Below are 23667 nucleotides of genomic sequence, written 5' to 3' on the forward strand. Positions count from 1 at the left end.
GCAGGCAAGCGATCCATATCTAGGCATCCCATGGCCTTCTAGGGCGTTACGTCAAACACAGAAAAGGAGATGAGAAAAGGATTTCAAGTAGTCTAAACATAGGCAATCGTTCTAGATAGTGTTTACGAATATCAAGAAAGATTGCCTTAGCACGGTATCTATACCCAGGCATGCAGGGTTTACACGGTCCTTTAAGTTCAGAAGAGGTCAAGCTTGGAAGAAATGCAGGACATGAACATGGAAGCTAGGATAGTGTGCACTTTAGGGTTATGGCCAGGGCACCTGGGGCCTTTATGATCAGTGGCAATGAAGGACAAGTACAGACGATGGGTCAGTTCCTAGCAACATCTCCCAGTTTTAGTTTACCTCACTTCTATCAAAGGATCTAAACTATTGGCAACAGCGCTGAGTACCATTCCAATCCACTGTGGGCCTCTGTTTAGAGTAGCAGAGTGGACAAAGCATGATGGGCTGGAATGCTACCCAGAGAGATTGCCAGTAGTTTGCACTATTTGTTACTTCCCTCCCTTCGCTTTTTGTCTGTTTGAACAAGTGTGTTGCATGGTCAAATGTATGGCCAGACATGGGTCCCTTGCACGCTGTGCCACAGGATCCAAGCACAACCTCACTGACGAGATCTAAGTAGGCTGAAACCAGTCTAGGTATGCTTGTGGTCCCTTTTGGAGAAGGCCTTGCCTGGCAGTTCGGGATGAACTGTTCCCATGAGGCGCAGGGATTGCACTGATCTGCAGGCTTTTGTCTCGAGTGACACGGCTGGTAATGCCACTGCCAGGGCTAATAGCTTAGTTCCCCAAAAGGAATATAAACAACAATCTCAATCATGCACACGTTCCAACCAATGTACTGAATAATTATACATCAGTTAGGAATCCAGGGAAAATGGGAGGAAAAGGAAAAAAAACATAGACACTGGTTCAGAATGGTACCAAGAGCAGCCTAGGATTGTCTCAGTACCACTGATGGTAGAAAGACAAAGAAACAGTATGAGACTTTTTTAAATCAACAAACACTGAATATGTCACACCATTGGTGTTTATAGCTTACCTTTAACTCAGCAAAGGCATATTGTTACTAGTCCCAGTCCTACCAGGAATCAGGTCAGCAGCCGAATGCAGAAGAAAGGATCTGGGACTGTCGAAATGGAGCTAGGCAGAACTCCGCTCCAGCAGAATGGTTGCAGAGACTGCCGCTGTAGCTCACACAAACACCACTGAGGAGCTGCTGAGATGGATAACAGCAGCATGCTCTGTGTACAGAGCACACAGAGGTAAGGGAACACATCAATGCAGTAGCAGAAAGGGGAAAATAACGGACAAAAGCCAAGGGATTCAGACAACAAGAAGTAGATGGAACTGAGATTAAAAATAACAATGAAGGATTGCAAATGTTGAGTGACAATCTAATGGAAGCAAATCCAAAACAACTTGGAGATGTTACCAGGTGCTGTCCCAGTGCAGGTACTGGCATTATTTACTCGCTGATTTATTAGGGCTCAGATGTCCCTTCCACAACTCGGAAATGAGAACCAGCCAAGTTTTTACATTCCCATCCTCCACACTAGCCAAGCCTGGCCTCTTCTGAACTTAAAGGAGGGTCTAAATCCTGCATGCCTCAGTAAACGTACTGTGTGCTTCTGTGATCTTTCCGGACACTTCTGACCATACCAACCTGGAAGAATCCCCCCTTCTGGATATTACACCGGGACCTTCCTTCACTGGATACATTCAATGAAATTTAGACATCTATTTAGTGGCAGGCATGAAATTAGCCGAATTCGAGAATCTTTCAAGCTATCAGACATGTTCCGGGTTATTAAATGCTGGGACTGATATACCGTCATACAAAAATCAAGAATAGTTTCCTCCTCCTATTCTTGGGGGATAATAAGCAATACTGGAGGTAGTGGCGTTTCTCCATTAAGGTTTACAGGTGTTGGGCACGCAGTAGGTCCGGTTCTCTGAACCCAGCCCACCTGTAGATGATTAATGATGTATGGCCTCCAGGTATTGTTGTGGACTGCCTTGATTTAATATAGTCTCTGACATGTATTTTTCCGATATAATATGCTTGTCTGTTCTCTGCTGTTCGTGCGCCCCCGAGGATCCATGTGTGTTTCAGGTCTGCAATGGTTGAAATTGAAGATAGCGGTATGTGAATTTTTATATTGATCACTGTATTGTGCGAGCTGCTCACCTGATGTATTATAACACTACGTTGTCTTGTACGGTTATGCCGTTTTAATAATGCAATGTCATGATGGCTGGTTTTGTTGGAACTCGCAGTTCCTATTGTTTGTATTTGAAAACTTAAATAAACTATTAAACAAGCATTTACAATCCATTGGTCTCGGCATTATTAAAGGTAGAGCTATTGGCATTGCTCATGACTTTTTTTTTAAAATCATAAATAAATGGCATTGTCATTTACATTGCTAATAGCTTAATCGTTAAATAAATGGCATTGTCATTTACAATGCCAATAGATTAATCGCTCGCAAATGCATGACCTATTGCATTTACACCCACACAGAGCCACACACACAAAGCCACCCACCCACACACACAGAGCCACACACACACACCCCCACACACACACAGAGCCCCACACACACACACAGAGAGCCCCCCACACACACACACACCGTGTCCCCCCCCACACACACACAGAGCCCCCCACACACACACAGAGCCCCCCCACACACACAGAGCCCCACACACACACAAAGCCCCCCCCACACACACAGAGCCACACACACACAGAGCCCCCACACACAGAGCCCCCACACACACAGAGCCACACACACACACACACACACCCAGAGCCACACACACACCCAGAGCCACACACACACACCCAGAGCCACATACACACACAGGAGAGCAAGCATAGCGAGGGGGCAGGGAAGCAAGCACAGCGAGGGGGCAGGGAAGCAAGCACAGCGAGGGGGCAGGGAAGCAAGCACAGCGAGGGTGCAGGGAAGCAAGCACAGCGAGGGTGCAGGGAAGCAAGCACAGCGAGGGGGCAGGGAAGCAAGCACAGCAAGGGGGCAGGGGAGCAAGCACAGCGAGGGGGCAGGGGAGCAAGCCCAGCGAGGGGGCAGGGGAGCAAGCACAGGGAGCAAGCACAGCGAGGGGGCAGGGGAGCAAGCACAGCAAGGGGGCAGTGGAGCAAGCACAGCGAGGGGCCAGGGGAGCAAGCACAGCCAGGGGGCAGGGAAGCAAGCACAGCCAGGGGGCAGGGAAGCAAGCACAGCCAGGGGGCAGGGAAGCAAGCACAGCCAGGGGGCAGGAAAGCAAGCACAGCCAGGGGGCAGGAAAGCAAGCACGGCGAGGGAAAACAAAGGTAATTCCAACAGGAGACAAGGAGGGCCTCTAGTTAGGCCGCTGTGTGGATATGGTAGAGATGAACCACACTAAGCCCAGCGTAAGGAAAATTGTGCCCCACATGTGGCAGACCAAACGATTTCACAAAGGTATGTTAATGGAGCAGAAGAGGCCAAACAAACTGGAAGAGGATGCCACTGTGGACACATGGACATTGCAGAACATTTAACATGAATTGTAACAGGTGGTGCCGGCCTCAGCCAGGGGGAAAATTCTGAAGAGATGGGAAACTGTTGAAGAAGATGAGGAAGAGGACTAGATCTTATTAGTGGATAGCTCTTCAAAAGACAAGAGATCATCCCCTAAATACAGGGGCCAGATTCAAGGCTTCACTATCACTGCCCTCATAGATTCAAGCCTATCTGTTAATGCTACAGACTGACAACAATTTTCACAAATAAGTTGTAGATCCAAGCTGACACTAACTAGGAAGCACATGTGTGCCAATGGGGGTTCAATCTCGAAGCCACTAGCAGGCAAGTGCGAAACAACCAGGCAATAGCAGGCTTCATCTTTGCTCACAGGGTCCATAAGTGAGACATTTAAGAAATGCAGAAAGAATACAGTTACCTCTTTTTCAACCTTTGGTGTTTGAAAACCAAGCTTGTCACATTACACATTGATACATGTGTGAAGCCTGTTGTCCTCAGGCACAGAATAATTCCATTTGACTTGAGGGCCCAAGTAGAGGAAAACTCGAAAGACTGGAGGAAATGGGATTGACTGAAAAGTTCACACTGGCCACACAACGGATGTCACCTATGTTAGTCCAACCAAGCCAAAACAATTGAAGGCAGTGCGTGCGAATATGCTCAACATTAGACTGCTTGACACTTCCGTCCAAAAAGAACGCAAACTTTACCCCAGCAACAGAGGACATTTTGGCTGACCATAATGGCTTCAAGTGGCTTTCAAAACTCAATCCAAATGTTGTTTAGCACCAGCTGGTAATAGGCGACTAATGACATTACATCACAACCTTTTCAGGTTAGACTAGACTTTGGGGTGTAGTCAGACGCTGATGGATTTCAAAACACCACACGAAGGACACTGAATGTGTTACACTGAATTTTTAATATGTCATGATATCCTTATGTAAACAACAAAACATTGCTGTACACCTCTGGTTAATAAAACTCACTCTGCAATGCATAGCTGGATCAGCCCTCACTTTGCACATGGGGAAATCGGAATTCCTGAAACCACCACTTTCTTTGGCTATGTGTTCTCCTACAAGGGCATCAGCATGGACGCTAAAGAGGTAAAAAAAATAAGCCTTGCATCTCTAGTCACACTTGGCAAAACCCATTCACAAACTCACTAACAGTGAGATAGTCTGGCTGTGGTTTATGGAACACAACGTATTACTAAACACCAAGTCAGACACAATGAGATAATGTGACCCGCAGGCAACACACAACTGGTAGTGTATGCAAGTCTGGTAGGCCTAGATGCTGAAGTACTGCAGAAACAGTGTGACCTGTTGGCATTTGTAGTTGAGGATTAATGAACTCAGCGAAGAACTATAACTATTCACAGTTAGAGAATGAGGCCTTGGCCATTTAGTAGGGTTGTGCCACTTTCACCTCTACTTTTACGGTGAAGAATTCCACATGGTTACCGACCACAAGCCCTTTGTACCCCTGTTCATGGGCAACAACTCAGAACCCAGTGTCAAGAATTGAATATGGGGCACAAAGTACAACTTCTCAGTAACCTACCGGCCTGCGTCAGATAACCTCACAGACTATCTGCTGCATCTTCCAGCTACCAATGATGATCATAAGGTTCAAAAGTTAACAAACACAGGGGACTTTGTAACCTAGTGACACAGAGTAGATGTACAAAAGTTTTGAAATTAGAAAACACTGCACAATTATCAGTGGAACATGCCTGCTTACCAATAGCAAAAGCGGCGGCAAAATCAAACTCACAGATCCCTTTCCTGTCAGGACTCAAAAATAAAGATGCTGCTACCAAACACAGGCTCACTGGACCTCCTTACTTACCTGCCTGTATCATTCCAGGGATAACTAAATGGAGGTCCTTCACATATGAAGCGAAACTACTGTCCCTTGTTTCTCCACACGCTGCAGGGCATGGGTGTCCTCCACACTGCCGACCTCCCTCACTCACTCACTCAGTCTGGGCGTCTCTCTCTCTCACGCTGGGTCTGTCTCAGTCTCGTTTGGTGAATGTCGTGGGACGGGTCAGATCCCCGCACAGCTAAGAGTGCTGCGGGGTGTCCGTTTGTATGTACTGCTCTGCCCCAGTGGGTAGGAGTGTGCCCACCCTGTGTTTTTGTTTCGCGACGAGTTAATGTGGCTGTCTCAGGACGGTCATGAGTCTCTCAGGAATGTGGAGTACCTTTAGGTGGGAGTGTGGTGTGCCTCAAGGGGGGGGGGGCGAGAGTGTGCCTCACGGGATGAGACAGCGTGGCAGGGGAAGGGGGCTCAGGAGGGTGTCTCAGGGGGATGCGAGAGTGAGTGTGCCTCAGGGGGTTCGAGCGCGTGCCGGGGGGAGGGGGCTCAGCCAGGAGGGTGTCTCAGGGGGGTGCAAGAGTGAGTGTGCCTCAGGGGGGTGTGAAAGTGAGTGTGCCTCAGGGGGGTGAGATGCCGAGACAGCGTTCCGGGGGAAGGGGGCTCAGGAGGGTGTCTCAGGGGGATGCGAGAGTGAGTGTGCCTCAGGGGGGTGCGAGCGCGTACTGGGGGCGGGGACTCAGCCAGGAGGGTGTCTCAGGGGGGTGCGAGAGTGAGTGTGCCTCAGGGGGTGAGATGCCGAGACAACGTGCCGGGGGAAGGGGGCTCAGGGGGGGTCTCAGGGGGATGCGAGAGTGAGTGTGCCTCAGGGGGTGTGAGAGCGTGCCGGGGGAGGGGGCTGTCTCAGGGGGGTGCGAGAGTGAGTGTGCCTCAGGGGGGTGCGAGAGTGAGTGTGCCTCAAGGGGGTGAGATGCCGAGACAGCGTGCCGGGGGAAGGGGGCTCAGGAGGGTGTCTCAGGGGGATGCGAGAGTGAGTGTGCCTCAGGGGGGTGCGAGCGCGTGCCGGGGGAGGGGGCTCAGCCTGGAGGGTGTCTCAGAGGGGTGCGAGAGTAAGTGTGCCTCAGGTGGGAGCGAGAGTGAGTTTGCCTCAGGGGGATGAGATGCCGAGACAGCGTGCCGGGGGAAGGGGCTCAGGAGGGTGTCTCAGGGGGATGCAAGAGTGAGTGTGCCTCAGGGGGGTGCGAGCGTGTGCCGGGGGGGGGCTCAGCCAGGAGGGTGTCTCAGGGGGGTGCGAGAGTGAGTGTGCCTCAGGGGGGTGCGAGAGTGAGTGTGCCACAGGGGCAGCATTCTTCAGTGAGGTAGGAGTGCGTGCTTCACGGAGTGCCAGTCGGTAACCGGAATGCGAGTGTCGTCTCAGCAAGTTGAGTGAGTACTTCATGGACACCATGACAAGACCGGGATAAACCTATACTTACTGAGACAGACATCTTGCATGCTGCGTCTGTCTCTCGGTCACACTGCAGTCTCTCGCGTCCCTCGCCCTCACTCACCTGGGACAGCCGGAGGCTGGAGCGAGAGCCCGTCCTCTGGAACAGAGACTGCCACTTCTTCATGGCGGGACGGCGAACCCCGGAGATGGGGACACCCCAGTGCACAACCCTGGGACAAGCTCTCGAGACTCCCCTCACTTCCGCAGATGCAGAGACTCTGGAGTGGTAGCAGGTTACATCGTGCCAGCATTGTCCGCCGATGGCACCGTCGGGCAGCAAGGCTGTGTGCGGCCGTTGGCTCCGCCGTTTCTTTCGGCCCCAGGACTCAGAGGAGCGCCGCTGGTCTAGGCTCCGATAGCGATCAGGACTGAGGAGACGCCATTTTTTGGGAGACTGCGCGCCGATCGTCGTGCCAGAAAAGTCTCCGATTGCGGGCCAAGAAGCTTTGGCGCAGTGTTTGGGGGACACCAACGTTGTCCAGAGCCCAGCAGTCACCAAGGGCTCAGTGTAGCGGCAAGGAGGAGCAGGATTTCGGCTGGAGATTAGTCAGGGCCAGCGAGGCTGTTCCTGCCAAGAACCCCCCCAAAAAAAAATGGCGGCCGCAAAGCTCCGAAAATTTCGGATTCGGGGGCGTGTTTTTGGCGTTCTGAGTGACGGATGACGTCACAGGTGGAAAGAACGCCAAAAACACGCCCCCAAATCCGAAAGAGATGGGGCTTGATTGGAGTGATGCCCCTCTCCTCCAATGGCTGGCCTCCGTTTAGGAAGCCAGCCAATGGAGGAGAGATGGAGGAGAGAGGCGGGTTCAAGCCCCGTCTAAAAAACATTAAATCTCCGACCAAAGACTGCGCAAGCGCAGCCTTTAGGTCCTCGACCTAAAAAAAGAAATTTTAAAAAAAAGGTTTACATGTGTCATGCAGGATATATGGAACACAATATATGTTCCACGACTTAAGCAAATCAACGTAGTACTTATTCCTACTAATGCAAGAATAGTAATAGACCTGCAAATTAGGGGCAAAGTTAGAGTGTGACACTGGCATATGTAGATATTTCGTAACAGGCAAACCTTCTCACCAAACTTGAATTCTCAAGCAGGTTTACAATGACGATCAGCCTATCTCTTATATTCTGCCTTTGCCCTAAGAAGGTACTGACAGACCCATTTCCTAACTTCCCTGATGTGCTAATAGAGGAGTGTGACAGACGGAACTGTGGTGGGGAAAAACATGCAGGAAAGGTGTGGGAGTGGATACCAGTACAACAAAAGAAAGGAGAGGCTCCCTTAGAAGAGTGCAAAGAGATGTAGGCAAATTCGGCAAGAGAAATCCATTTACTCCACTCATTCTGATGCTTTATCAAAAGGCACCGAGGGGGCCAGGGGAGTTATTCATTCATTTTTATAGACATAAGAGATAGCTTTAAAAGCAGACGGTCGTCTATTGGACCCACCTCAGGCAACATGGTGTCAGAGTGCGTGTTTTAACTGCAGGTTCCAGAAGCTTTGAATCTCCATCAACTCAAACTCTTACTTTTGTTCTTCATATGCTAACATGGCTGCAACCGTTCAGATGTCGCCCAAGTACTCCATGCCCAGCAGCGCCCCCCCTTAAAAAAACCTCTGAGATCGCCCACCTCTTTGAATAGGTCTTTGAGTAGGTGGCTGTACCACAAGGGGGTCATTGTCTGTCAACTTGTTTGTTGTCTATTTTTGATAACCTTTGATAGGAGGTCAACAAATTTCTCCTGTAAAATGTCAAATAAGGAACAGTCCAATAAAATACATCCAAACCATTAAATAACCCTGCTGCAGAACCGACAATACCTATTTTCAATTTATTCTGCAAGGGGGGTAACTGTACAAACATTAGTTGCCATAATTTGGTAAATCATAATATAATACAACAATCTAATTGCTTGTAATTAATGAGACAAGAGTGGAGTAGTATGTCACACTTTCCATATAAATGACTTCCACTAATCAAGAGTTAGTCGGCTATGCTGGACCTTAAGTATGTCACAATCCTAAAATTAGCTATAACCTTGCTAGTGGCGCATAGACATTAAGACTTAATCCACCTCATAAAATAAGGAAATTAACACCTGGATTTAAAAGACACGAGTTGTTTGGAGTGGAATCGATACTCGAAGTAATGGATATGCAAAGACAACAAATTAATGCAACTACCCTTCTGGATCTACCACAGAGTTCTAATCTAATAATTTTAATTAGAGCAGTGGCAACTGAAGTGAGCAGCTGCCAAAAAAAAGCACATCTAGTGAAGAAACTTGGAACTTCAAGAGGACCCATCAACTTGAAGATAAGACTTCACCCAGATCAAAAGAATGGCAAGCAAGTCTTCCCAAAGAATCTAGCACTCTCCTTCCTCCACTCCCACGGAACCCCACTGTGGGAGGCTGGCTTGGTATATGCTTCCACTAATTAAAATAGGCACCGTGCACCAATCCAGACAACCCTTACGTTGATTTAAAAGGTCTCAGACAACCGTAGAAAGTTATCCAAGTGGTGGCTGTGGAGAGCAGCCTTCAGGCTCAGTCTTGAAGGAGGGTAAAGCAGCTTGTTTTACCAGAATTCAATCTTATAGTATAGATTAAATAAAAAGAGAACCACACAATCGTTATGGAAAATGTGTATTTATTATATAGCACTATCTAGTACGTTACAGTATCTCCTACACAGAGATAGACGCAAAGCACACAATACATAAGCAAAGAAATGACAGTAAATAGCACTAATACACAGTGGACCCAGGAAGGACTGGTGCAGTGTGGGAACACGACCGAGTGTTCCGGGCAACCCTATGTGAAAGTCACGGTTGGAGTTTTAGAGATTAAGGACCCTTCCCAGTGGACTACGAAGAAACCCAGTGGAAGACAGAAGCACCCGTGGATACTGAAGTACCCAAGTTACCTAACCCAGGGAAGCCGGGTGCATAGGTGTTAAGTGGCGTCGAAAACCGCAGTCGAACCCAATGGAGGACTTCGAAGAAGAGTCACTACTGGAAGGGAGAAGAATGTCCCTTGGAATCCAAACGTGGATTTTAGTCGCAGAGTACCTGAAAGCTGAGAGGACAGAGTCTGGGTCACTTGGGAGTGACCAGAGGCTTGATAGACGAATGCCTACCAATGTCGGGTGCTTCAGGATAGTTGACAGTGACCTTGACTCTGCAGCTGCGGGGACCAGGCGACGTTGAGGACAACCAGGAGCCAGATATGAGCTGTCCCACGAAGGATGTTGAGTGCTGAGGGGTCGCTGTCCGGTGGGAGCACCAACAAGCCTTGGCAACAGCAACCCACGCAGAAGGTCAAGGAAGTGTACAGTTCGGACCAGCAAGGTCTAGGAGACTCACCACAAACAGGGGAGTCAGGGCAAGCCTGGTGCAACCAGGGGAGCCCAAGAAAAGCAAAGTTGACCCTCAATTGGACCCACAGGCCGGAGGCACAGGAGTCGCGGGAGGACCTCGAGCAGCTTCACAAAACGACAGGACACGGAGGTGCAAGGTGGTCAAAGATCTTTGTGGAAGAAGATGCCAGAGGTTGGGCTACTCGGAGCCCAATGCATTTGTTAAAGAATTGCCAACAAGCACGTGCACTTGCAAAAGTACGCGTTGAACAGGGGCTCGGGTATTGCAGCCCCCACAAGGGATTCTGACCTCAACTTGGTGAGAGGGCACCTCGGACCTCGAAGGGCAGAGAAATCCACCTTCTGTGTTGCAGAGCCTCTCGGAGTCCACAGGAGCTCTGGAGCAGCAGACCGGTCAGCAGTGTTGCAGTGCCTGCGAATGCAGGGGAGTGACTCCTTCACTCCAAGTGAGATTATCTTCACTTGTCTTTGATGCTCCACAGGTCCTGCACGGATCCTGTATGGTGCACAGGCACAGGCGATGCAACAGACTGAGAGGGAGATGAGGTCAGACCCAAACGAAGTCCAGCGAAGTCCAAGGTACCCAGACGGTCGAAGTGCAGTGGTTTCAGGTCATAATCTTGTCCACGACTAATCTAAGGTCCTACAGCTAGGTAAGCCCTTAAGTACCCATGGGAGAGGGTTGGAAAGATTCAGGGGACACTCCCAGGGGAGGGTCTGGAAGGGGGGAGGTTACTCCCGTGTCCTTTGTCCAGTTTCGCGCCAGAGCGGGAGTCACGGGCTCCCAAGACTGGTTTGAACTGGACTATGCACAGGGACACCAAATGTACCCCACATGCAGACTTTCAGTCGCTGGCAAGCGCACCCACCCAGCCCTAATACACTAAGGGACAGATGTACAACGTGATTTTGCGTGCCCAAACAGGTTTGCTAACCCGTTTGCGCATGCAAATTCACTGTTGGCATGTACATTTCCTAAATAGCTAGTCGCAATTTATTTGCGACTCCCTATTTAGGAATTGCGAGTCGCTATTAGGAAGGGGTGTTCCCTTCCTAATTGCGACCTCAAATCGATGTACGAATCATTTTGTGACCGCAATTGCGGTCACAAAACACTTTCAAATTACCACCCTCTTCAAGAGGGTGGTAATGGGTTGCAAAAGGGAAGGGGTCCTCAGGGGAAAGTATTTTTCCCCAGGGACCACTGCCTGCCCTTAAAAAACTAAACGAAAACGTTTCATTGTTTTCTTTTTTAAATGCATCCCGTTTTCCTTTAAGGAAAAAGTGCTGCATTGAAAAAAAACTGTGTTTTATTTAAAAGCATTCCCAGACATGGTGGTCTGCTGAGCCCAGCAGGCCACCAAACCTGGGAGGGCCTGCCATTCCAAATGGGGTCACAAATTGCGAGAGGCTCATTAATATTCATGAGCCTCTCTATTTGCGACCCCATTGGGAATCGCAAAACAGTGTAATATCACTGTTGTACATGCATAATAACGCCTCGCAAATTACGAGTCGCAAAAGACTTGCAATTTGCGAATCGCGATTTTGCACGTCGTACATCTGGTCCCAAATCCTGCCTGGGAGGTGGTCACACCTCCCTGTGACAGGATGCCTATTGTTCTGCCTTCCCCTGCTCGAGCTTGGCTCAGCAGCAGGAGGGCAGAAATGTGTCTCTTGTCGGCAGCAACCATTTTGTGCTGTTCGGAGTTAGAAGGCTGGTACTGGGAACACCAGGGACCCCACAAAGCTCGCTTCTGAGGGGTGGAATCATACCCCCAACACCGGTTACCAGTGTGGGAGGTATGGTTCCAACACAGTTGACACCAAACATAATAGAGTTTGTTTCCACTGAGCCACCGGACCTGGCTACGCCCTGGGTACATGTGTACCATATACTAGGGACTGACAAGGGTACCCCAGTATTCAATCTGGAGTCTACCTAAGTACATATCATAACAGTTTAGGGAGAAAGCAGATAGACTGGGGTCCTGATTAGCAGGATCCCAGTCAGACTAGTCAAAAACAGTGTTACATCAAGCAAAAAGTGGGGGTAACCATGAGAAGCAGATCCTACTTTCCTACACCCGCCATGCAGTCACTCTCCTGAACTTGAAGTAAGCAGCCCTTCTAATTATAGTCGTTTAGTTGTTCATTGCTCCTCCCCATAACACTTGCCTTCTTTTTCATGGTTTACCACTGGTTGCTTTGTATATCCTTGAGCATAATCCCCAAAGCCTTTAAATTTACTGCTGGAAGTCCTGTCAATAAACTCAACAGAGTTGAATATTTTTACTGCACAGGCTAAACTTCATCAAACAGTTGCACAAGTAGGAAGTCAGAAAGCTGTGCTATGTTCAATTTCTAGCGCTCTTAGGCAGGCCCTTTTCAGACAGAGCAAGAAATGCACCATACACTCGTCCACCCCATGAAGGCAATTCAGTTGGCACAACACCTATAGCAAAAACATTTCACTTTCAGTTTCAACATTTATTCAGTATACCAAGTAAATGTGGAAAAGTCAGCCAATGTTAGTAAGGAACACATAATAATCAGACTCATCTTTATTGTTTAAGCAATTCACTTAACCATTCAAAAAACAGGCAAAGCATTGGCAATGTACAATTAAAATTACACGTTAAAAGCAATTCCATATCTTAAAAACATGTGTAAACAGACAGTTCAAGTGCTAACGTTTGTGCAAATGTCACGCTCTGTAGTTTTACATGTATGTCCATGACAGTAGTCATTAAAACATAACAACTTGGCAGAGATGCTTGTGATCCCTAAAGTAGAACCCTGACGTAGCCACCCACAGTTATTCAGTGACACTTTGTGGGATCAGGGCTAACTCTGCAATTCAAACCCGCTTCAGCCCTGCTAGTAATGCACTACCTGGAGGTGCTAGGCAACGTTAGCTCACTGCCAGCTTTTACCGTTATATTCGCTCCCACTGCCTTTGTGTGCATGAATAGTGGAATTACCAAAGGCAGCGAAAGAAAGTACCCTTTAAACTTATTGTGGCAACAAACACACGATAAAAATGTGCAGTAGTGTCACTGCAATATTGTAACAAATTGGGAAAGCCAAACAACCGTAACAGTAGGTTTATGGGTCAGAAACCTACCACAAGGATCAATTTTAAGGATGTCATTGTATATATAGCAAGATAATCTGCTTAAGATTTTATTTACACATGTAAATCATTCTACTTTGAAATAAAACAGACCCTTGAGCACTATTCCAAAATGTAACAAGCATTTGTAAATGCATTAGGTTTCGCCTATGTAATTAATAATAAGCTGTTTTTGTTGTAAGTTGCAGCTTGCCGAGTTGCTGTACAATATAAGTTACAGAAAGTCTGTTAAAGTGTTAGGACTTGTTTATGTACAACAAGGCAATATATTGTGCTGTTGCTAGTAGTATAGTAAGTAATAGCAACATTTTGAAAATTTAAATAAAAGAGGGAAATTATAGAATTAATTGACGTAATAGCAATATTATGCGTTTAGAGGAGTTCTGACAACCTTTGGCCCAGTGCCACTGCACCTGCTGCACCATTCAAATCATGCCCCTAGGGCCTGCAAGATAACTGCATTAGTGAGTGCCTGTTTAGTAGTACAATATAGCAATATTTGGTGTTTAGAGGAGTTAGGAAAACTTTTGAACCCGGTGCCACTATACCTGCTGCATCATTCAAATCATGGTCTTATTGCCTATACGGTTATTGCACTTGTGAATGCCGGTTTAGTAGTAAAATATTGCAGTATTTAGTGTTTAGAGGGGTTCCTGGAGCGTTGGGCTCCGGTGTCGCTGCACCTGCTGCACCATTGAAATCATGACCCTAATGCCTGCAAGGTAACTGCACTTGTGACTGCTTATTTAGTAGTTAAATATAGCAATATTTGGTGTTTAGAGGAGTTCTGACACCTTTTGGCCCTGGTGCCACTGCATCTGCAGCTCCATTAAAAATCATGGCAATAGTGCCTGCTAGATAACTGCACTTGTCACTGCCTGTTTAGTATTACATTTAGCAATATTACTGCAATTAGTGGGGTCCCTAGAGCTTTTGGCCCCGGTGCAACTGCACCTGTTGCACCATTCAAATCAAGCCCCTTTTAACTGCAAGATAACTGTAATTGTGCCTGCCTGTATAATAGTAAAATATAGCATAATTATGTGTTTAGAGACGTTCTGACAACTTTTGGGCCCAGTGCCACTGCACCTGCAGCACAATTGAAATCATGGCCCTAGTGCCCTCTAGATCACTGCATTTGTGAATGTCTGTTCAGTAGTACAATTTAGCAATATTCTGCATTTAGTGGGGTCCCTAGACCTTTTGGCCCTGATGCCACTGCACCATTCAAATAAAGCACCTTTTAACACTAAGATAACTGCAATTGTGTGCCTGTATAGTACTAAAATATAGCAATATTAGATGTTCAGTGGTATGCCTAAAGATTTTGGTCCTGGGGCAACTGCACCTGCTGCACCATTCAAATCATGTCCCAATTGCCTGATAGATAAATGCACTTGTGATTGTCTTGTTTAGTAGTAAAATTTAGCAATATTCTGGGTTTAGTGGGGTCTCTAGAGCATTTGGCTCCATAGCCACTGCACCTGCTGCACCTTTCAAATCAAGTCCCTTTCAACTGCAAAATAACTACCCACATAACTGTGTGTTTAGTAATTAAATATAGCAATATTACGTGTTTAGAGGAGTTCTGACAACTTTTGGGCCTGGTGCTACTGCACCTGCTGCACCATTCAAATCATGGCCCTATTGGCTGCAAGGTAACTGAACTTGTGGTTGCCTGTTTAGAAATAGAATATAGCAATATTAGGTGTTTAGAGGGGTGCCAGAGCTTTCGGTCCCATTGCCACTGCACCGGCTGCACTAATGAAATTATTACCCTAGTGCATGCTAGATAACTGCACATATGACTGCCTGTTTAGTTGTAAAATGTGGCAATATTAGGTGCTTAGAGGAGTTCTGACAACTTTTAGGCCTGGCGCCACAGCACCTGCTGCACCATTCGAATAATTACCCCGTTTGCCTGCAAGATAACTGCATTTGTGACTCCCTGTTTAGTAGTAAAATATAGCTATATTTGGTGTTTTGTGAAATTATAAGAACTTTTTGACCTGATGCCACTACACCTGCTGCACCATTCAAATCAAGATCCTTCATCCTGAAAGATAACTGCACTTGTGACTGCCTGTTTAGTAGTAAACTATATCAACATTAGCTGTTTAGAGTAGTTCTGACAACTTTTTGCCCTGGTGACACTGCATCTGCTGCACCATATAAATAAAGTCCCTTTCAACTACAAGGTAACTGCCCTTATGACTGCCTGTTTAATAGTAAAATATAGCAATATTAGGTGGTTAGAGGAGTTGTGCCAACGTATTGGCCCGGTCCCACTGCACCTGCTGCACCATTCAAATCATGGCCCTAGTGCCTGAAAGATAACTGCACTTGTGACGGCCTGTTAAGTTGTAAAATATAGCTATAGTCTGTGTTTAGTGGGGAACCTGGAGCTTTTGGTCCTGGAGTAACTACACCTGCTGCACTGTTGAAATCATGACCCTAGCACTTGCTAGATAAATGCACTTGTGACTGCCTGTTTAGTTGTAAAATATAGCGACATTAGGTGTATAGAGGAGTTCTAATAAATTTTGGACCCGGTGCACTGCACCTGCTGAATCATTCAAATAATGAGCCAGTTGTGTGCAAGGTAACTACACTTGTCACTGCCTGTTTAGTAGTAAAATATAGCAATGTTTGGTGCTCAGTGGAGTAATGACAACTTTTGAGCACGGTGCCACTGCACCTGCGGTACCATTCAAATCACAATCAATCAATCAATCATAGACATTTATAGAGCGCTCTACTTACCCGGAGGGTCTCAAGGCGCTAGGGGGAGGGGGGTGCTGCTACTGCCCGAACAGCCAGGTCTTGAGCTTCTTCCTGAAGGCGAGGTGGTCTTGGGTCAGGCGCAGGTCGGTCGGGAGGGAGTTCCAGGTCTTGGCGGCCAGGTAGGAGAAGGACCTTCCTCCTGTTGTCGTTCTTCGGATGCGGGGGACGGCGGCGAGGGCGTGACTGGCTGATCGGAGGTGACGTTTGGGATCGTAGAAGTTGATACGGGTGTTGAGGTAGCTCGGGCCTTGATCGTGGAGGGCTTTGTGTGCATGGGTGAGGAGACGGAAGGTGATTCTCTTGTTGACCGGGAGCCAGTGCAGGTCTCTTAGGTGTCCGGAGATGTGGCTGTGTCGTGGGACGTCGAGGATGAGTCTGGCTGAGGCGTTCTGGATCCGTTGGAGTCTCTTCTGGAGCTTGGCGGTGGTTCCGGCGTAGAGGGCGTTGCCGTAGTCCAGTCGGCTGGTGACGAGTGCCTGGGTGACAGTCTTCCTGGTCTCGGTGGGGATCCACCGGAAGATCTTCCGTAGCATGCGCAGGATGTTGAAGCACGACGAGGAGACGCGTTGACTTGCCTGGTCATGGAGAGGGAGGAGTCCAGGATGAAGCCCAGGTTGCGTGCGTGGTCTGTCGGTTTGGGTGCGGTTCCCAGGGCGGGGGGCCACCAGGAGTCGTCCCAGGCGGAGGGCGAGGATCCCAGGATGAGGACTTCCGTCTTGTCCGAGTTCAGCTTCAGGCAGCTGGTCGACATCCACTCGGCTACCTCTTTCATTCCTTCGTGAAGGTTGGCTCTGGCGGCGGCGGGGTCGTTGGTCAGGGAGAGGATCAGCTGGGTGTCGTCGGCGTAGGAGATGATGTTCAGGTTGTGTTGGCGTGCGATGGCCGCGAAGGGGCTCATGTAGACGTTGACGAGGGTTGGGCTCAGCGAGGATCCTTGGGGTACGCCGCAGATGACTTCGGTGGCCTTTGATTTGTGCGGTGGTAGGCGGACTCTCTGGGTCCTTCCGTCGAGGAAGGAGATGATCCATTCCAGTGCCTTCTCCTGGATTCCGACGCTGTAGAGGCGCTGCACTAGGGTGCGGTGGCAGACGGTGTCGAAGGCCGCGGAGAGGTCTAGGAGGATGAGGGCCGCTGTTTCTCCGTTGTCCATCAGGGTTCGGATGTCATCGGTGGCAGCGATGAGAGCGGTCTCGGTGCTGTGATTGGCTCGGAAGCCAGACTGTGAGGGGTCGAGGGATCCGTTCGTCTCGAGGAATGCGGCCAGTTGCTTGTTGACGGTCTTCTCGATGACTTTGGCCGGAAACGGGAGCAGCGAGTTGGGGCGGTAATTCTTGAGTTCAGTGGGGTCCGCTGTTGGTTTCTTGAGTAGAGCGCTGAGTTCGGCGTGCTTCCAGCTCTCCGGGAAGGTGGCGGTGGTGAAGGAGGTGTTGTCTGCAAGGTAACTGCACTTGTGACTGCCTGTTTAGTAGTAAAATATAGCAACTTTAGGTGTTTAGTGGGATGTCTATTTAGTTTCAAATGTTAGCAATAATCTGGGTTTTGTGGGCCTCTAGAGCATTTGGCCCCGGTGTCTCTGCACCTGCTGCACCATTCAAATCAATTCCCTTTTAACTGAAAGTTAACTGCAATTGTGACTTTCTGTTTAGAAGTCAAATATAACAATATTATGTGTTGAGATGAGTTCTGACAACTTTTGGACCAGGTGCTACTGCACCTGCTGCACCATTCAAATCATGACCATGTCTGCAAGGTAACTGCACTTTGTGGCAGCCTGTTTAGTAGTAGAATATAGCATAGCTGTTGTATATTAACTTTATTTTTAACGTGCTTATTACTACATTCAGAATTTGATCATAATGGACAAATAGATTAAGATGAAAAAATCAATTTGATAATGCTTAGAAAGTGCAAAGAAAGGTACTGAGGCATGAACAGAAAATGCCACAAACGTTGTAAGGCTAAAGCATTTGTTTTACACAACTAAGTAATAAAAAGCAAGCATTCCAGCATTCTGTTAAAAGTTTTATGACTTTTCCATGAGAAGAGATCTCATCTTGAAAGTGAAAGGGGGTTAAACAGTGTGAACAACGTTAGTAGAAGTATCCTAAATGCCTGCAAAGAAATTAAAAAAAGAGAATTCCACACAAAAGCGAATAAACATAGTAAGTCGACAATAGGAACTGATATGAACCCCCTTTTTAAGATATATTAAATACAACAGATTTCACAAGACCGTGCCAGCGCTGTGCGTGCGAAACCTAAAAAGGTCCTCCCGTCCAGAATCACCAGAAATGAAACTTGTTATTTTTCAAGTCGTCTCAAAAAGTAATACCTCATATAAACTAGGCATCCCCATGCATGAAATCATGTAAATATCCAAGTAAAGACTTTGGATAGTAAGTATTTTAATAAGTTTCAAACACCACCACCAGAGGGACGGGGAGAATTAGTAACCTTGATTATTTTTCAATTTTTCAGTCCTCAAAACAATAGTAATGAACCGAGAACGTGTTTAATTCTTTCTTTCTTTCTTACTTTATTCGGTTATTTAAAACAGAAACAACCATAAAAGTTCAGATAAAAAACACAGTTATTAAACAAAAAGAAAAGCAATACATATCATATTCATCCAATGCACCAAAGTCAATTAATCATATTTCAGAATATAATAGATTTCCGAGATTTAAAAACATTTTTTAAAAACGAAGAAATCGATACAACAGTTAAAATATTATCAAGTTTCTGTACAGCTAAAAAGGCAGGGCGACAGCGATTTATTTCCATGGTCTTCAATAAGGAAACAACCCATCTTCGTCTAGGAATTGAATAAAATTTACAGAAAAAAAGAATATGTATATCTGATTGTTCTGACAAATCATCGCAAGGACATTTTTTCAAAATTTTCGACCAATCATTCATAATGGGGAAGCTGAGTGACCTGAATAACAAATTCAATCTAAAATGAGTTAATAAAAACCTCTCATGGTCACTCATTTGTAATTTAAGATATGGCTGCATTTTTCTGGAGATCACAATTTGCTCATGTGCAACCACCGTTATTTTCATCGTTTCTGTGGTGGTTCTGCCCTCATACAGGTGGCTCATACACTTTTCCTTCAAGGCTTTCCTGGAGATGTTACACAGGGAGGAAGGGTCATTATAATAATTTACCAGACCTAAGTCAGAGAGAAACTTCTTCACATAGGATAGCCATCCGATGTTACCACTATTTACTAGCCCAATCGCGTTGTTCACAATGGAACGGTTTATTCCACATTCATCGGTGGTCCAAATCCTGTGCCATAGCAGTACCGGGGCTACCTTTATGATATCTTCTAATTACGGTTTCCCGAGTTCTGCATGGCAAACATACGTGGAAACACTTTTTGGAACGGCTAGGAGATATTTCATGAAGAGGTTTTCCACCACCTGTAGTGATGTTGCATTTGCATGTCCCCACAATCCTGCGCCATATGTCGCAATTGCTACGGAGATGCTAATACACTATTAGCATCTCCCCAATAGGTTTCCTGCCAATATTTTTACTAAGATTTTTTAAGGCCATTATTGATTTGCAGAACAATAACTTTCTAGTCTTGATTGTGTTGTTCCATAGACCCGTGTGGTCGGACAAGGCTCCTAAATACGAAAAAGTTGAGGTCAAATCAACTGGGGAAGAACCAATAAAAATTGCCTTCCTCTTTTTATGTGCACCCGAGCCACAGGTCATGGTAAAGGTCTTTGAACAGTTTATCCTTAGGTCCAAGCCTATCATGAAATCTGCAAAGGCGGTTACTATACTTTGCATGGCCAGTGGAGTTCTGGCCATCAAGACTGCGTCATCTGCATACAACAATGCTGGGACTGATCTTTTCCCCACCATCGGCATATCCTTGCACTCCCTTAGCAATGTAGTCTCCACATCATTAATGTAGAGCATAAAGAGAAACGGAGCCAGGACACAGCCTTGTTGTACTCCCCTAGCGATACTGAAAGATTCTTTACATTCACCATTTTTTCCATGTCTAACTCTAGCGGATGCACCTAGATAAAGTTCCCGGAGGAAATTAATAATTGGTATATCTACCCTTAGTTGTTCCATGACCAGCCAAAGTTTACTATGTGAGACGCAATCAAATGCAGATGATAAGTCTACAAAAGTTAAAAACATGCGACCATCCTTGGTTTTTGTATATTTTTCTATTAGGATATGCAGGTCCAGACATTGATCAATTGCACCGAGCCCTTTCCTCAAACCATATTGCAAATCACTGATTATTGTTTTTTCATCAGCCCACGTTTGAAGCCTGTTTAAAATCACTCGACCAAGAACCTTAATGGTTGAGTCCAGAAGCGATATTGGGCGATAACATTGGCAGCTTGCTCTGTCCCCCTTTGACGATTCACACCAAGAAGATAGGAGGCCATTCCATTAAAAAGTCGGGTGAGGATCGGGCCCCAGAGACCTACATTATTTTTATAGAAGTCCACCGGGACCCCGTCAGGGCCTGGTGCCTTGCCTCCCAGGCTTGCATTAATACTAGCATTCACCTCCGCTACGGAGATATCTGGAACCAAGTTGTTCTTTGAGTGGCAGTAATCTCTATTTATATTATCTTCCTCTTGACTCTCAGCAGAGTATAGTTTTGAGTAATGCTTCACCCACTCTTTTTCAGTTATGGCTACTTCTATACTAGTTGAAACATTATAATTCAAGAAAGGGGCGTTAACAGCTTTCCAAAAAGCTGCAGTATCTCGACTTAATGCAGCTTCGCACAGAATATCCCATGCTTCTTTTTTTAAAATATCTTTTCTCTTTTTTAAAGTCTGCTTATAGACGTTTCTACGGTACTTAATTAAAGTACTGTCTTTAACTGGGGCATTTAAAGCATATTTAAGGTTTGAATAGGCCTCAGTACAAGCCGTATCAAACCAGCTTGTTTGAATCTTTTTAGCACCTTTTGTTTCAACCCGTAGGAACTTCTTAATTTGTAATACAATAAGCAAGAATTTTTTTATAATATCAGTGTCTTCAGTATTCACATCCGTACAGGCATAGAACTGAGGCTCCCTGCTCCTTACTAATTTTTGAAGGAAATCTTCAGGGACAACTTTAGTCCACTTTAGCGAGTAGACGTTTTTTCTGGCCATAGAGATGTTATCTACTCGTGCTTTGAACATGTTATTTCCGCGTAGTGCTTTAGGTCTGCCCTGAAGAACTAAACTAAGGGGAAAGTGATCACTCAATGGATTATCCAAGGTATTAAATGCCTGGATCATGCACCCATGTGTAGCCGTAATAATTATGTAATCAATTGTTGAATATGCCCCTCTGCCATTAAAGGTGGGGTAGAATGGAATCTCAGGGCTGGCCAATCTATTCGCAAATCCCATATCGCACTCAAAGATGACTTCATTAAGGTTTAATTCAAAGCCTCTGGAGAAGTCAGTATATTCTTTTCACAATAAATAGGTAATACTTAATCATCAAAATCAAGTGTTCTTCTTAAGAAGACGATGAACCATAACCACAAAAAATGGGATACCAGAATAAAACAGCAATATAACGGCAAGCACTAGAATAACCTTAAAAATTAGATGCATGGCTACTATCGTTTCCCGTGCACCACGTGATACCCGACAAGGGCAACAGTACAAACCAGCTCATCAAAGCTTTTTGCCACGAAGAACGTAGAAACGATCTTGAAGTGAGTGGGATAACAGATCATGCTTAGGTGTTCTCCAGAACACCAAACTGGCAAGACTCTGTTGCTGTCTGAGGCAAATACGATGACTAGATGGGCCATTGAGATTTGTGTAACCCATGCAACCATGAAAAGTGTTTGAAGTTTCGGTGAAGTGTAGTAAAGTGCTATAGTTAGAGGCGCCAGAGGAGCTATAAGAGAATCATGCAGCGCAGGTGGGAAGAACAAGACTTACTCGTGCTGGCCAGTGAGGATAGCCTTTCATCTTGGCAAAGATGAGGTCTCCAGGCTTGAAGTTGCGACTCATGGCGACTCCGCTGACCGCTGGCGGTAAGCAGATGTTAGTAAGAAAGTTCCCCCTGCAGAGAAGAAAATAAGTTAAGTGGGTAGGTACTTGCTTTCGCTGCCTGGGGTATTTCCAGTATTCATGCACACCATGGCAAAGGGAGCTGATGTAACGGTAAATGCTGGCAATGAATAGAACGCTTGCCTAGCACCACCAGGCAGTGCATTGCGAGCATGGCTGGGGCGGGTTTTAATCGTCAGAGTGGGCCCTGATCCTAAAAAGTATCATTGAATAACAGCGGGTGGTTACGTCAGGGCGCTTCTTTAGGGGCCACAAGCATCGATAACGCCCGGCGCAGGGTGGCGGAAGGATATAGCAGCATCACTCAATCCAACAGAGCGGACGTGCCTGCCATTAAGGTGCTCGGTGATCGATATGCTGTCAATTGCGTTTTCCTATAGCTTTCAGCAGAATTTTTTTAATCGTTCCAAAACGTGACGTCTTCGAATCGGAGCTGCGCGCGGTCTGTCTACTGGGACCAATTTAGACAGACGCCTTTGGTTGGCTTATGTGAAATGACAGCTCTCCGCTACTTACACCGAGAGTTCGTGAATTCAACCCAATATTATCCGTTATTGATATTATAATGGATAACATTAGCTCGTACTGTCAGTACATCCGGGTCGCATAACACCCACCCAATCCTGTTGTCGAATTTATCTTTGGAATCGTATAAGGTGGGAGGGTTTTATACGGTGTAAAGTAACCTATGATTGGAGTATGGCAGCAATTTAGCCAATCCTAGTGCGCAGCACAACATCCCAAAGTGCTCATTGGCAGCTGAGTCCGCACATGTCTCTGCGGTGTATAAACACTGCCCTAGCTGTCGTCTGTCATTTGGCGGGAGCTACTTACCCACGCACTTGGAAGTGGGCTGTGCTAGACCGAAGAATGAACTGCGTGACGTCTGGTAGTGTCAGCCCATGTACAATAAGTGTTATTCTGTCCCTCTTGTTCGACACTGTTCTCTTCGCCTCAGAGCTACTTCGAGGAGCGCTCTGAGCTCTGCACTGTCTTCATCCTACCTTGGCGTAAACCGAGGCACGCCAGCCACGCCTACCCAACATTGCTTTTCATGTGCTGATTGATGCACCAGCATTGCCCGTTTGAGGGTTGCTTCGTCATAGAAAACTCTCATTTTAGTACAAGCCTCTCACTGAAATTGTTTTTCGTGTGCGCCAGGGTTCCATTTTGCTTGAAATTTGCTCCTTTGTGCCTGCCAAGTGTTTTTTTTATAATATGCCACGCATTTAAATATTCAGCTATGAACGTATGTCGACTAAAAAGCCACGAGTCCTAAACGCATTAAATACCATTGGCAGCTAACTTTTTATTTTATTTATTTTTATTTAATGCGATTTTCTATAGCACGAACATTCCCCGAAGGTGTCAGAGCGCTTTATAAAAGAACCAGTTGTGATACATAAAGATTTAGGAT

The 23667-nt window shown here is 46.5% G+C and overlaps 1 protein-coding gene across 2 annotated transcripts in view; it reads right to left on the bottom strand.

The window, feature by feature from the left end:
- The window catches only part of PSIP1 (PC4 and SRSF1 interacting protein 1), a 546371-nt gene extending 523126 nt beyond the window's left edge, over positions 1–23245 (bottom strand). Inside the window, exons 1-2 of one of the 2 annotated variants that reach the window (XM_078675914.1) lie at positions 23085–23245; positions 22119–22242 (exon numbers count right to left, since the gene is read on the bottom strand). In XM_078675914.1, coding sequence (XP_078532040.1) covers positions 22119–22190 — 72 coding nt within the window. In that variant the 5' untranslated portion in view covers positions 22191–22242; positions 23085–23245. Of the gene's footprint in view, positions 1–22118; positions 22243–22766; positions 22869–23084 lie in introns of those variants that run through there. The other variant, XM_078675912.1, reaches the window with a different exon arrangement.
- Positions 23246–23667: the final 422 nt, after the last annotated feature.

Source organism: Lissotriton helveticus, chromosome 2_1 (assembly GCF_964261635.1).
Source record: "Lissotriton helveticus chromosome 2_1, aLisHel1.1, whole genome shotgun sequence".
Taxonomy (NCBI): Eukaryota; Metazoa; Chordata; class Amphibia; order Caudata; family Salamandridae; genus Lissotriton; species Lissotriton helveticus.